Here is a 16209-nt window from a genome sequence, read left to right on the forward strand (position 1 = left end):
GTCCTACAAAGCAGGAAAAGGCTATAAGATAGGAAAGCATTTTCAATTTCCCCTTTCCTCAAGTCGAAATGTAATTAAGAAATGGAAGTTAACAGGAACAGTGGAGGTCAAGATAAGGTCTAGAAGACAAAGAAAAATTTCAGTGCGAGCGGCTCTTAGGATTGCTAGAGAGGCAAATAAGAATTCCCGGCTTTACTGCAAAAGACCTTCAGAAAGATTTAGCAGACTCTGGAATTTTGGTACATTGTTCTACTCTTCAGACACACCTGCACAAATATGGCCATCACGGAACAATCGTCAGAAGAAACACTCTTAGGGTATGTTCACACGTTCCTGATTTCCATCCTTTTTTTTTCAGGACTGTTTTTTTTAAAAACTGCAGCTCTTGGCAGAAAACGCAGGTCCTTTTTTGGTCCTTTTTTGATGCGTTTTTTGATGCAGTTTTCTAGCCAGAGTCTGTGTGTTTTCTAGGAATTTTTTTAGGGTTAAAATGGCTGAAAATACCCTACCCCTAACCCTAACCCTACCCCTAACCCTATTCTAACCTTAGTGAAAAAAAAAAAAATTCTTTATTTTTTTTATTGTCCCTACCTATGGGGGTGACAAAGGGGGGGGGGGTCATTTACTATTTTTTTTATTTTGATCACTGAGATAGGTTATATCTCAGTGATCAAAATGCACTTTGTAACGAATCTGCCGGCCGGCAGATTCGGCGGGCGCACTGCATCGGAGCACGGGGGGGGCATCATCGGAGCACGGGGGAGGGGCATCGGAGCATGGGGGGGTGGGATCGGGGCAGCCACACTCCACCCACGCACTTCCGCCCGCTTCCCCGCACTTCCTGCTGCAGCGGTTCTGCACCACGAACCGCAATAAAACCCGCAGATCTATTTTTGATCTGTGGGTTTTACTGCGGGTTTCACCTCACAATGGAGGTCTATGGGTGCAGAACCGCTGCTGTTTTACAAAAAGAAGTGACATGGTACTTCTTTTTTACCGCAGCTAATCAGTGCGGTTTTTTTTTTCAATTCAGGACCATGTGCACAGTGGGTCCTGTTTTCCATAGGGTACAGTGTACTGTACCCTGCATGAAAAACAGCCGCGGAACCGCAGCGGCAAAACCGCTGCATTTCCGCGGTAAAAAACGCACTGTGTGAACATGGCCTTATATGTCCTCACCATAAAATTCAGCATCAGAAGTATGCAAAAGAACAGCTAAACATAATGAATTTTGGAAACCAGTCTTGTGGACTGATGAGGTTATAATGGAACTCTTTGGCCACAATGATCAAAAGGTATGTGTGGAGAAATAAAGGCACAGAATTTCAGGAAAAGAACAGCTCACCAACCATTAAGCATGCTTTGGGGTTGAGTTGCAGACAATGGCAAGAGGAACATTTCATGGGTAGAGGATAGAATGGATTGAACAAACACTATACACAGCACCTTTGAAAGGAGATTAGGAAAACGCTTTAACAAGATTCATAGTCTATAAAAATCTTACTCAATTCTCGAGCATTCACCTCATCCTACGTGCAGGAATTCAGTTTCCTGTTCCTCCACCCATTTTGTACTTACAACACATGTGCCCAGTGGCGTTACATTACCTGGTGGAGCACCAGTGGGTGTTCTCGGCAATTCCACCTGATGGTCTCTGTGGATGGACTTAGGCCTGGCCTTTTTAGTTCTGTTAAGGTTAACCCGAGGTTTAATAACAGAATCCATATCCGCCATTAACTTCAGCTGTTTCCGGCGTAGGTATTCTTGTTTGATGAACTCCCGTCTTGCCTTCTCATCTTCTTTTTTACTACGTTCTTCCTCTGACTTTCGTCTGTGTAAATAAGATTGTACACTGATGACATACATAGCGTCAGCCCCAAATCATCAGACGGTTATTACTATTATTGCAACTTTTGCAAAACGATGAAGCACTATCTACACCAATAAGACTTTTCTATAAAAAAAATTCTCACGGAAGTTCGTGTTACTGTTTGGGTTCGGCAGCCCAAAGCAGCTAATCAACAAGATTTTCTGGTGTGGGCACCCCCGGCCCCATCACAGCCATGCCACATATTGGCATGGCTGTGATTGGCTGGCGTAATATGTAAAAAAATAAAAAAAACAATTTAATAACCAGCTAAGGGAAAGCAAACAACTTCAGGCTTATATGAATAGGCTGGAAAGCCCATGGTTATTGGGCCATTGCCAAGATACAAATAGCCTGCGGTTGCCCAAGAAGTGGCGTATCATATTTGAGGCGCCAATTCCGGTGCTTAGCCTCAGCTCTTCCCGATTACCCTGGTGCGGTGGCAATCAGGGCAATTGTTTTGGGGGTTAGGAATGGAGAGGGGTCAGACCCCTTTATTAGTAACAGAGTAGTAAAAACAAAACACAGAAAAAAAAATGACTTGAGTAAACACTCCCCCTTACTAGCTCTTGGTCACCCATTTATTAATGAAATGATACCACGAAGTATCCTCAATTCCATGTCCATCTTTTTCTTTGTCTCCGGCGCCAGTGGACAGCAGTAAAGCTACACTATGCACAGGTGACGGTGCATTTTCTCATTAGCGTCACCTACTCTAGCTGTTATCAGCGAGAGCAGGCAATGCTGATGACAGTAGTGGTAATCAGCCAACGCCTTTTTCACCGCCGGTCACAGCTGCTGATTCAAAATGCTGTCCTCTGGCTGAGACTTCAGTAAGGTCACTATCAGTCAGAGACAGTGTTTCCCACGATGTCACACAGAGGAGAGCGTGGAAACCGCTGGATGTTTGGGGTCCCCATTCACTTCAATGGGGTTCGGGATGAAGTTTGGGTACCGTTCTCGTACCTGAACTGAACTTTTTATAAAGTTCAGCTGAACCTAATGGACCCGAACATCCACATGTGCGCCCATCTGTAATAGAGATATTTCATCAGAACTTCAATACTATATAGACTGAAGCCTTGAACAAAAGACATGCATTGTGCCCAGTGTCCCGAACTTACGCCAAATGTGCAGACAAAACCACAGGAAGAACAAGTAGTTAACTAGAAAGATTAATGTCATATAGAAAGTATACAAAAAGAGTTAAAGGGGATGTCTAGGAATAACATATTGATGAGCTATGCGTAAAATACACAATCAATGTATAGGTGCTGGGTTTGGACCTTTACTTAATCTATAGTGTGCAGGTGCGAATGATAATTGATGTACAGGCGGAACGGAACAGTCTTTTCTTAGTGGCTACTGCCGAGTAGTAAACGTCAGCTCTCATTCAAGTGACTGGGAGAGAACTGCAGTACTTGTCAGCGACTACTCAATGTACGGGGCTGCGGTGTTCCTGCTTCGTACAGCTCCAGCCTGTGCAGGAGGGAATTTCAGCTAATTGGGGCGGTGCTGGGTTTTGGGCCCGCACTAATTTCATACTGTCAAATAAGTCATCAATATGTCAGTCACGGACAACCTATTTAATTATTTTTTTGTTTGTGTATTTGAGGAAAAAAAATCAAGCTTGTTATCATGATGATGTGCGAGAAAGGCAACAACTTTCCTTGTGACTTATTTGTATTATACAGAATGACTGTTCTGTATGATGCCAGTTCTGATGTGCCAATAACTGGCAATGCTGCCACACACGAATGAGACTGCAAATCACAAATTATTGTGAATGTGTGAACTACACAGACTGTGACAATACGGAGCAGTACAGGCATAATGCACCTTGGATGGACTACATATACCAGACTGCACGTAACCATCTCCCAGCCTGATACCACTTGTTCTGTCCATAGACCTGAGCAATGAATGATATTGGGCCATTTCACTAACCTGGCCTCTTCTTTCTTATGTTCCTGCTCCATCTCTTGCTCCATCTTCTTCTGCTGATTTTCACGTTCTCGCCTCAGTCTCTTCTCTAGGAGAGCCGCGCGCTTTGCAGCCATGTCATTTTCCTCTTTGCGATCATCCTGCAGTAAAGTAAGATTTTTTATGAGACTATATCCATTAGTATAGGTAGTAGTAAAAGCACTGAAGGTTTATGATGTCTTCATCTGTAATAATTATATCCCGCACTGTTCATATTTAACCAAAATTACAATTAATTGCCTATCATATAAACCAAAGCATTAAAGGCGTTGTCTCTTCTTGTAAAAATTGCAAAGTGAAGGTAAAAACAATTTACTTCTATATTATTCTAAAATCCTGCCGTTTCTCAAGAACTGAGGGATTTCTAATGCTATAGTTTACTGCTTGTTGCCTAGGTTACTGACCACTTCTGCAGCGTATAAGAGACAAGGACTCGTAAGCTCTTTGCCATAGAGCTTGGAAACGCTGCTTTTAAGTTGGCTGAACTTCTGGATCCTCCCTGCTTCAGTGATTTGTGATCCTCCGGTCCTGCGAGGCGGAGCTGACCATTCTTGCACTAGCATAGGAGAGCACAGTTCAGATTAGCATTGCGGTGCGACCATGCCGCTGCTTCAAACTGTCAATCATCAGGAGCACACCAGCCCCTGGCAAACAAGAAGTCAGGCTCAAAGGAATGCAGCACGCCTGAAGACGAAGATCAGTTTTCCACTACTTTAATGCTACATTCACACTATCACTATATTTGGTCAGTATTTTACCTCAGTATTTGTAAGCCAAAACCAGGAGAGGAACAAACAGAGGCAAAGTATAATAGAAACACGCCACCAGTTCTGTATTTATCACCCACTCCTGGTTTTGGCTTACATACCCTGGCTCAGTGATCGTGCTAAAAGAGTGGTAATAAAATGGTTGCACATCCAATTGGAAGGGTGTTTCAAGTGAGGTACCACAAGGCTCTGACCTTGGGCCTGTGTTGTTCAACAAATTTATAAATGACCTAGATGGGGGCATGGCCTGGACAGCATGTGAAGAAGAAGTGTTTCACACAGTTCCTGCCTTCCATCCTGAAAGCTCCTCGGTTACCCGGCTTTAGACTCACTCCTGCAGCCCAGGACTGACCAGTGTGTCTCCCCTTACTGCGGTCTGTGCTCCAGTGTCATCGCTGAGGAGATAAATCATGACACGCAGCAGGAAAGTGGGAAAGAAGGAGACCCGGCCGAGGGAAGATGAAGCCTCCAAAATGGCTCCTACACAAGGTACTATAGCCCCAGACAGAGCAGCAGATGCTGCTGCAGGAGGAGAACGTTTGGCGAGAGTCTCTGACTCCCCTGCAGCTTGAGGCACAATCAGGCTTGGAGAACGCTCACAATAGCACTGAGCAGCAACTGGGGATGGAAAGAGAGTTACAAGATGGGAACATGGTGCAGACACTCAGCATGTGAGGAAAGATCACCCCTGCAGACCAAAGAAGCAAGTCTGAGCCATGTGCTCCCTCACAGGATGATGAACGCCCTCCCCTTAGTGTAATCTATGGGGGGTCGCATGATAACACAGCCCCCAGTGAAATGTATTTATGGTTATGGTTGAATCGCCTCAGATTATTGTTCTGTCAAAAAAGGCTATTAATAGCAATGTAAGCTGTGCAGTGCACGAGCAGGTTAATTCTGTTTTTTTCTGTTGTTTTCCTACTGTTCTTCCCGGTTTTTTCCTGTATTCTGATTGGCTTATAGGTACTGAGCTGAAGGAAATCTTGCCTATAAAAACAGCAGTTCAGAGCAGTTGTCACCAGTTTACCTCAGAAGATTCAAGATCCCGCCCTCCCATCCCTTTTTGGTTTTGTTTTAACCTTGTCGTGTCATTTATTTTGTGGGGAAAATCGCCCGGTTTCGGGTGGATTGGAATTTTAATGGTGATTTCTAATTCAGTTGATGAAAGATTATTTAATTCTGGTTGGTTATTTTATTAATAATTTATTGTTTAAGTTACTCAAAAATAAACGCCACGGCCAATTTTTTATTCCAAACTAACTCTGGTATTCTTGTCTTATTTATTTTAATGGTGAGGCTTGTGTTACCATGTCCCTGAACCAACTATGAGAGATGCATTCGCAGCAGTCTCCTTGTCTAACACTACTCTAGCATTGATTAGTGAACAAATGGGCAGCATGAAGGAGGATATTTAGGACTAGATGGTGGCCCGATTCTAACGCATCAGGTATTCTAGAATATGCATGTCCACGTAGTATATTGCACAGCCCACGTAGTATATTGCCCAGCCACGTAGTATATTGCACAGCCACGTAGTATATTGCCCAACCACGTAGTATACAGCACAGAGCCACGTAGTATATTGTCCAGCCACGTAGTATATTGCCCAGCCACATAGTATATTGGCCAGTTACGTAGTATATTGCCCAGTCACGTAGTATATTGGCCAGTTACGTAGTATATTGCACAGCCACGTAGTATATTGCCCAACCACGTAGTATACAGCACAGAGCCACGTAGTATATTGCCCAGCCACGTAGTATATTGCCCAGCCACATAGTATATTGGCCAGTTACGTAGTATATTGCGCAGCCACGTAGTATATTGGCCAGTTACGTAGTATATTGCCCAGCCACGTAGTATATTGCACAGCCACGTAGTATATTACCGAGTTACGTAGTATATTGCCCAGTGACGTAGTGTATCGCACAGCGAAGTAGTATACAGCACAGAGCCACGTAGTATATTGGCCAGTCACGTAGTATATTGCCCAGCTACGTAGTATATTGCCCAGCCAGGTTTGTCACAGGTGAAAAAATTAAAAACACATATACTCACCTTTCCGAAGGCCCCTTGTAGTCCACGGCAGCTTGCGGTCCCAGGGTTGGTATCAGAGCGCAGGACCTGTGATCACGTCGCGGTCACATGACCGTGACATCATGGCAGGTCTTTCTAGCGCAGGGCCTGTGATGATGTCGCGGTCACATGACTGTGACGTCATGGCAGGTTCTTCTGCCATACCATCTTTGCCACCGGAAACTGCAGCGAAAGATGGCGGCGGGCGGGAGCGGCTCAGCGGACTACGGAGGGTGAGTATAGCAGGTTTATTTTTTTTTAATTATTTTTAACATTACATTTTTTACTATTGATGCCGCATAGGCAACGTCAATAGTAAAAAGTTGGGGACACACCGAAAAACATTTTTTCGCAAAACAAACATTTTACGGAGGGTGAAAGTGCGGGCCACTTGCTAGCAATTACTGTTAAAGCTCAAAATGGGTCCTCGTACATTTCTAGACTAGTCTCTGACACTGGGGTCGTGGTTAGGCCTCTTTCAGATGTCCAGATAATTCCGGCACCGGAATTATCCGTGTCCGTGTGCTCACGTAGCACATCAGTGTGGCACACGTGCGGCATCCGTGTGCCGCCTGAGGACCACACGGACTGTGCAGGAGAGACAGCGCTACACTAAGCGCTGTCCCCCCTGTGTGGTGCTGAAGCCGGCATTCATCTCTTCTCCCCCGCAGGAGAGAAGAGATGAAAGATCAAGTTTTTGTTATTCTTTTGTTAAAAATAAAGTTTGCTGGTGAGCTCCCGCCTCCCATCCCCCGTGCGCCGCCCGGCCCCTTGCATAGAAATACTCACCCAGCTCCCGCGATGTCTCCTCTCAGCGCCGGCAGCAGGTCCTGTGTGAGCGGTCACGTGGGACCGCTTATTACAGTGAGGAATATGCGCATATTGCTCACTGTAATGAGCGGTCCCACTAAGCGCTTAGTAACCCGATGTTTATCCTGGTTACCAGTGAAGACATCGCTGGATCGGCGTCACACACGCCGATTCAGCGATGTCTGTGGGAGATCCAGCGACGAAATAAAGTTCTGGCCTTCTAGCTCCGACGAGCGATGTCACAGCAGGATCCTGATCGCTGCTGCGTGTCAAACACAACGATATCGCTATCCAGGACGCTGCAACGTCACGGATCGCTATCGTTCTCGTTGTTAAGTTGTTCAGTGTGAAGGTACCTTTATTGCCTCCATTTACAGGATATTATTACCCTTATATCTATCTAGATAAGCATCCCATGTTGGTCAGATCAAAGTGGGAACAGGATTTCGGCACAATATTTGAAGAACAATGGAATGGAATATTAGAAAGAACTCCTCTACTATCTCTGAGTCCCAAAGAATGTCCCAAATTTCCCTTATCCACAGGGTATTATAAGGCACCTAATATATTGTTTAAAATTGGGGCTTGGACTGAAGACTCATGTCCGAGATGCGGTACGAAAGGGGCCCATCTGATTCATATGCTATGGGAATGAGTTAATATACACCACTAATGGGTGGGAGTGACCACGCTGATTAAACAGGTATTCAAGATACACATACAACTTGATCCTAGGGTGTGCATATTGGGCCTTCTGGGGGTGGGGGTAGATACAAGATCCCCTGTGACTACCGCCATTCTGAGAACACTGTTTCTGGCCAGGAAATTGTTAATATTGCACTGGTTAGACCGTAATCCCCCAACATTGGAGGAATTGGAAGCTAAAATGAATAATACCATATGCCTGGAGCGACGTACTTACATTAAAAGGAACTCAATAATAAAGTGCATAAATATATGGGAACGGTGGCTGGTCACCCCTGGGATGGCATCTGTGGACCTACTCAGAATAACTGTACTAGACAGGTTGGCTATTTCAGCTTTTTAAATATTGTAGGTTGAGGACATATAGAGACCAATTATTTTCTGTTTGTAAACGTGTTGTTAGTGAACATACAACCAATGCTAGTTTTGGTATAATCCCTGTATTTAATAACGTGTCACCAGTCTCTGGGAAAATCTTCATTTGGACAAAATTCATAACTCTGGCATGGAATACCTTGGCAGGTATAGGACTATATAAACTTTAAGGGTTAAACTTGTTTATTAAGTTTGTGTTTGTACAATAATGTATAATGTATGTCATTGTTTCTAAAATTAAATCAATAAAAATGATCTGATTTAAAAAATATATGACCTAGATAAAAGGAACTGAAGGTAAACTGATCAAATTTGCCGACGATAAAAAGCTAAGAGGCATAGCTAACATTAGAGAAGACAGGGAAAGGATTCAGAAGGATCTAGATAAGTTTGAACAGTGGGCAGCAAGTAATAGAATGGTATTTCACAGGGAGAAATTCAGCTTTGGGCACCATATTAAAAAAAAAAAAAGACATTGACAAACTGGAACAAGTTCAGAGAAGAGCTACCAGGATGGTGAGCGGACTGCAAAGTATGTCCTACGATGAATGGTTTAAGTTAAGGATCTGGGAATGTTTAGCTTGCAAAGAAGAAGGCTAAGAGGAGACTTAACAGCTGTCTACAAATATCTGAAAGGATGTCAGTGTGTAAAGGGATCACCCTAATTCTCATTTTCACATGGAAAGCCCAGAAGTAATGGAATGAAATTGAAAGAAAAAAGACACAGATTGGATATCAGAAAAAGCTTTTTGACAGTGAGGGTGATCAATGAGTGGAACAGGCGGCCACGAGAGGTGGCGAGTTCTCCTTCAATGGAAGTCTTCAAACAGAGACTGGAGAGACATCTCTCCGAGATGATTTATTGAATTCTGCATTGAGCAGGGGGTTGGAACAGATAACCCTGGAGGTCCCTTCCAACTCTAGCTTTCTAAGATTCTATGAAAATACTGATCAAATACTGAACATGTGAACGTGGCCTAAAAGTTATTAATGGGATTAGGGTAACAGTAGCACTTGTGTCAACCCCCAGACTTGAGGCATCCAGCGCAGAAAAACAGATCCTGTTTAGAGAACAAGTAAAGGTTTTTTTGTTTTGTTTTATCTCCAATTTTTCGCTTTAGACCCCTACACAGCAAGTTTAAAGTAGAAGACACCCCCTACCAATATTAGCCAAAACTAAACATAAACAGCTATAACTTCAGCTACAATCATCTGTCTGCCCATCTTACGATTTCTGCTACAAGCAGCCAGTCCTACACTGGAGACAAACATCCCACTATTAGGAAGGTTATGATAGTAGGGCACCACATGGGTTTGAGAACTACTTCCCTGTAAACCCTGTGCCTCTATTAGGGGGAAATGGAATCCATGATCTTTGTGACTGTAAATCATTGCAATGAATTAAAAAAGGAATACACAGTGGACTGTGTGTAACGTATGCTAGAACCTAGTCCTCGAGAACACATGCTCCATGCAACAATTTGCACATCTAACAGATGAATCTTTAATGGAGGATCCTCATCTATTAAATAGCCTTGAAAAATAGCTACACGTTAGCATTTTACAGATATCATCATCATCCCTGCCCCCCTCCACCCCCCCTTTCCACTGGGGCTCACAATCTAGATTCCCTAACAGTATGGCTATGTGCACACGTTCAGGATTTCTCGCAGAAAATTCCTGAGAAAAACCGGACAGTTTCTGCAAGAAATCCGCAAGAAAACTGCATGTGTTTTTGCCGCGGTTTTGACACGTTTTTGCCGCGTTTTTTTCCGGACACTTCCCAATGCATTTTGTAGTGGGAAATCCGCAAAAAAACCCGCAAAATTAATGAACATGCTGCGGTTTTTACCGCGATGCGTTTTTTTTCGCGGAAAAAAACGCATCATGTGCACAAAACATGCGGGATTCATTCTAAATGATGGGATGCTTATTGTATGCGTTTTTTTGCGGTTTTATAGCATTTTAATCGGGAAAAACCGCGAAAAAAACGCAACGTGTGCACACAGCCTATGTCTTTGTAGTGTGGGAAGAAATCGGAGTACCTGGAGGAAAGCCATGCAACACTGGGAGAACTTTTAAACTCCTTAATGACTAGGTGAAGTCTTCAAGGAGCAAGTTCAATAAAATCAGTAACTGGTGGCTTGCCACCTCTGACAACATGCATCATTTTTCCTAAGGCCGGGATCACACATGCGAGAAACACATCCGTGTCTCGCATGTGAAATCCAACCTCTGGCACCGGCACTCCAGAGCGGAGTGTGCGGCCGCATAGCAACACATGGAGCTGCATGCTCCGCTCCACAGTGCCGGCGCCAGAGCTTGGATTTCACCTGCGAGACACGGACGTGTTTCTCTCATGTGTGATCCCGGCCTAACTCTCAGTCCCATCACAGTAAACCATATCCTAAATTCACATATTACAGGTTAGTGCTAGTAACCTTAATTGCCCACCTTGAAAAAGAAGCCACAACAAACTTTCTGATCCTCGGTAATCGGTTCTGTGTCAGTTTCTTCTGCAGCCTTTTCAGACATCTCTGAAGGCTGTAGCTTGGAGAGAGGGACTTCAATAAGACTGCCATTCTTAATGGTAGAGAAGCTCCTCTGACTGAACACATCATCATTGGGGGTCACACACACCGTTTCTATAATGGGCTGTGACAAGACTTCAGATACTGTCGACTCGATGGGCTTTTTCTCCACTGGATTAGAAGACTCATATGATGATACTTTGTCAGAGGCCTCACTATTTGCACATTCGTCTGTATTAGATGCTTCCTTAGACTCTTGGACATCAGTTACAGGTTTCTTATCATCTCCAAAGCAGACAAAGGATCTTGTTTGTGTCTGGCTTGGCGAGAACCTTCGTAAACGTGGGAGGCTGTCTACAGATTGTGGAGGGGTCAAGGTGCGATTTAAAGGTGTAATTTTCAGCTCATTGGGGCGAGGTGTCCTCTGGGGTTTTGCAGGAAGAGACACAGTCTTTTTAAGTGAAGTTTGTGGGGATCTGTGAGCTTGCCGAGGAGACTCCAAAGTAAAGCAAGGAATTGGGGACCACGTTACAGAGGGCTTTGTTGGTTTCAACTCCTTTTGGGGCAGTTTTTGTGGTGAGGGTTGTGGTGGAGAGATCACCCAGGCTTGCTTCTCTCTCATTTGCATTAACATGTCCTGCTGTAATGCCAGTCTTTGCATTTCCTGCTGGAGAAAATTTAGAGAGGTGTTTAGTTTTTCAATAGACTTGGTGTACTCGCCTACATCAATTTCGGTCATGTTTTCTTCACTTGGGCTTGTTAGACTCCAAGATTTGTCAGTATCTATAGGTGTGGTAGGAGAGCTCAGCCATGGTATTTGTCTACGATTTGCTCTTAGGGATGGGATGCCAGTAACTGAAGATCGCATTTGCTTTTCTGCTGATATATCTTGATGGGTTTTCTCATTTTCCAAAGAACCAGCTTCTTCTTGTAGGGGAGAAATCCCATCTCCTTTCTTTTTTACAACCGTTAGAAAAGCAGTTCTTCCCATTTTCTGTCGCTGACGTGTAAATGCTGCCTCTACCTTTTTTTTCTGAGCCTCGATAGCTCGCCTTTTTTCTTCTAACTTCATTCTAAGTTGTACCACCTCAGAGGCTAAGAGCTGCGTAGTATCTTTGTTTTGTGAAAGAGAGTCCACCTCTTGGATTTGGCCAAGTGCGACCACTTGCGGGATATTGAGCTCTGAACCATCTGGTGTGGTTTTCTGGGAACTGCTTCCACTACTCCGGCCATCTCCATGATTGAGTTTTCTGAATTTTTGCTCTGCGAAGCTGGTCATTTTGATACCAGAACTGGAAGAAGCTGTGCTACCCGCTTGCGATTTGCCACTAACTGAACTAGGACAAGGACTGACTGGTTCTCGGGCATTGTTTATGTTAAGTCCATAATCCTGCTGCAACTTTAGATGGTCTTCAAAGTCAGAATCTAAACTAACAGTGTAGTCTTTCAAAGAAGAATCTTCATCCATTGTTTCTGGGATGATGTCTTCTGATTGCACATGAATACCAGTGTCCACCTCTGTATTGTCGGTAACGGGGCTCTGGGATCCTTTTATGTCAATGAAATCCAAATTAGTGTCTGAAAGAGCAAGGGGGGATAATTGCAAACCCACATTGACATCAGCGTTATGAAGAAAAAAGCCATTGTTTACTTGTTCGGTAACAACAGGACTAGTCTTCTCTGGGTTGTGAATGATTTCCAGGGCTTCCTCTATACTTGGCGCTTCTATCTGAGTATCCAGCTCATCTGCAGATATCCTATTCTCATGTGGACCATTTGGGTGTTCATTGTGGTCAAGTTCATCTAAATCCCACTGGTTGCTGGTGGGTGACAAGTCATCATAGCTTTGCGGTACTTGACTCCATTCTTCATTAATGCTATCTGATTGCCCTTGTCCATTGATGGGTTGGAAAGAAAGATTCTTTCGGATATGTTTTGGAACCCGGGTCAGGTTCAAAGAGAATCCTTCATTACTAACAGATCTTCGGATGGGCCGGCTTGGGGCTGTCACTCTGATACCATCTTCTTTATCAAAGGAAATGTCAAATGATACACCATGCATTGAAGATCTAAAAGGGAAAAAGAGACAAATATTCATTTAATTGGGATGAAAAATGATTGTGTTTTAAAAAAGCAAGACAGTGTCCAAACTTTTCAATACTAAAAAAACAGGATAAAAATTCAAAATAATGAATTTAATAGTGTTATCCACTAGTGTCCTCCCGAACTGATTACATTGTACAGCTAGTTCAAATAGGACTTTGTTGGTGTTGGTGAATGGAGACAGAGCAGCTGCAGGAGTGAGGAGTTGTCAGACACAGCCAGACTCCTCATACAGAAGGCTGCTGTATACACAGCACTCAATGAGAGTTCAAAAGGCAGCTATAAAACTTTCTGATCCAGCCCTAGAGATTATATGTTACCTTGGTGCCTTGGAAAATGTGGTATGCAAATTAGGCCTCAAGACGCCACTCACCAACTCCTTGTTTGACAGTGCTACCTTTATGTGATCCAATGCAGCATTAGCTCTGATTTTGCAAACCATCACATCTGCATAGCTGCCAATATTGTGAGCAAACTAAATAGCAAAGCCACTAGAGAGAGACTCAAGGTCTACAAAAATTCAATTTTCAACAGCAGAAAAAAAAAAAAAAAAAAGGCAGCAACACTTACCTGCCCAGATCTTGGAACAAATGCACTGCAGGGTGCAGCCAGCCCATAAAGCAAGATGTTGGCAACACAGGTGCAAAATACCAGATCAACAGCCACTCTCCACATACCCACTCCTGGAGGGGGTGACTGCCCAGTATGCAATTGCACAATAAAGGCCCACATAGGGCGTTGTTCACACAATGGTACTGCATAGTGTCTTGTTCACAGCCTATTAGTCACGCCCCTACTTTTCGATTAGGCGGGCTGGCCAGTACACTCTCAATGCCTCCCAGTACGAACACCCTTCATGCGAGACCGAACGTGTTTGGGCTTGGCTGCACCCCGAAAAATAGTGCAAAAATATACAAAAATAGTGAGGTATTGGTTGACATTTTGGCCAAAATACGCACGCTCGTAACCCACGCCAAGGGTCCTCACGCTTACGAGTCCAACATCTTGCTTTATGGGCTGGCTGCACCCTGCAGTGCATTTGTTCCAAGATCTGGGCAGGTAAGTGTTGCTGCCTTTTTTTTTTTTTTCTGCTGTTGAAAATTCAATATTGTGAGCATGAGCAGAATTTAAGTGAAGCCAGTGCTGTCAATTAAAGAGACCGGCAGAGCTGGGTGGCCTATCTGACTATGGGTGCAGCCAAAACCTAAAATGCATACCACATAAAGGTCACTTTTATGGACACAAGTCTAATAGATTTTGGGGGAAAAATTGTATGATTAATTTTAGAATGAGATGTTCGACATGAAGGGATGCTTCATCTAATGCATCAATTTGTCATGAAAAGCTCCCTGTAACCCCCTCCCCAGACAAAGATTTTCCATTTTTGTGCTTTCGTTTTCCCCCCACATTTTTCTAAGAACCATACGTTTTTTTTTAGTTTTCCAGATATAGCTGTATGAGGGCTTGTTTTTTTGCAGGATGACTAGGACTATTGAGTGACATCATCCATATGTACTGGAAAGCGGAAAAATAATTCCAAGCGCAGGAAAATAGAGGAAAAAACACAACTCTACAATTGTGTTTTTTTTATTTTTTATTTACAACATTCAATATAAGGTAAAACCGACATGGAAATATGAATTTTAAGGTTAGTAAGATTATGGTGATCCCAAACATGTATAGTTTTTTTAATCATTATTTGAGTGGTGCAAAAAATTGGAAATTTGTAATAGAAAAAAAAACACAGCAATTTTGTTGTTTTGATTTTTTTTTCTTGGTACATGGTAAACAAGATAGGGTTAATTACGGGTACGCTAAAGATAGCATATTTATATAAAAAAATTTTTTTTAAAAAAATCTAAAATCGGTCCCATCTTCTTTCAGAGGAGTGTAACAATTGTTTCTCACTTGTCATCCGGGTTCTGTCCGTATGCAATCCGTTTTTTTTTTACTCAGCAGCTATTACGCTTTTTTTTTTTTTTTAAACAGGATCTTTTATAGTTTCCCATTTTACAGAATTGTAATATATCCATACAAATCAGATGCCAAACTGATGAGTTCATATTGCATGCAATTTTTTTCTAACGCTGAATAAAGCTGAGAAAACACACAGATCTGAACTACCTCAATGAATAACATTGGTCCGAGTACAACCAGATTTTTTATCGGATTGCTCTTGTCTGGTTTATATATTAGTGTGAGCCCTTACAAAACCGACTGATACCACATACGGTATATGTATTTTTTTAAAATAAATTATTTCTTAATATTTAATGGGAAAAATGGGGGCGATGCCATCTTAAATTTTTTTAGAAAAAAATTATTATTATTTTTTTTTTACTTCACTTGCACACTCTTTAGACACTTCATTACAAAATATAGAGTCCAAGTCTGACCATTGTAGGTATGTACAGTAAATGTAGATTTTATGAAACAGGGAGAGAGTCTAAAATAGCCCCAGTGGTAGGTGTGAAATTTGCAAAATATCTATTTTTAATACAGGTTGTGAAAAGGAAAAAAAATAAATTTAACGAACCGTATTTTTTTTTTTTTTACTACAAGACACATTTTTTTCTTCCAAAAATGAGGAGGAAAATAGGGGGTGTGTCTTATAGTCTGCATCTACCTGCTCTGGCTGTAGTGGGGGGAGCGGTGGCGCTATTACAGAGTAATTAATATTCACGGATTTCCACGCACATAGTCCAGGCATGGAGATCAGTGAGTATTTTGGCACACTGTCCTCGGCTTGTGAGCAGCGCATGACGTCACTGCCATGAGATGCTTAAAAGCATAAAGCAGCCGCTGGCATCGGAACAGGATGCTGCGAGGGAGCGCAGGAAGGTAAGTATAATAGTATGTGTTTTTTGTTTTTTTAATGTTTTTCTGATGGGGGTCATGCATACCAGGATGGGGATGGGGCCAATCATACCAGGAAAAGGATGGAGCTATGCATATCAGGATGAAGATGGGGTCCCTGCATACCAGTATAGAA

General features: G+C 42.9%; 1 protein-coding gene across 3 annotated transcripts in view; it reads right to left on the reverse strand.

Moving 5' to 3' along the window:
* CAMSAP2 (calmodulin regulated spectrin associated protein family member 2) overlaps positions 1-16209 on the reverse strand; it is a 140964-nt gene that overhangs the window by 22564 nt on the left and 102191 nt on the right. For all 3 annotated transcript variants that reach the window (XM_069737328.1, XM_069737329.1, XM_069737330.1), the window contains 3 exons: positions 11038-13183; positions 3815-3951; positions 1608-1831 (listed from right to left, as the gene is read on the reverse strand). In XM_069737328.1, coding sequence (XP_069593429.1) covers positions 1608-1831; positions 3815-3951; positions 11038-13183 — 2507 coding nt within the window. The remainder of the gene's footprint in view (positions 1-1607; positions 1832-3814; positions 3952-11037; positions 13184-16209) is intronic.

Source organism: Ranitomeya imitator, chromosome 8 (genome assembly GCF_032444005.1).
Source record: "Ranitomeya imitator isolate aRanImi1 chromosome 8, aRanImi1.pri, whole genome shotgun sequence".
Taxonomy (NCBI): domain Eukaryota; kingdom Metazoa; phylum Chordata; class Amphibia; order Anura; family Dendrobatidae; genus Ranitomeya; species Ranitomeya imitator.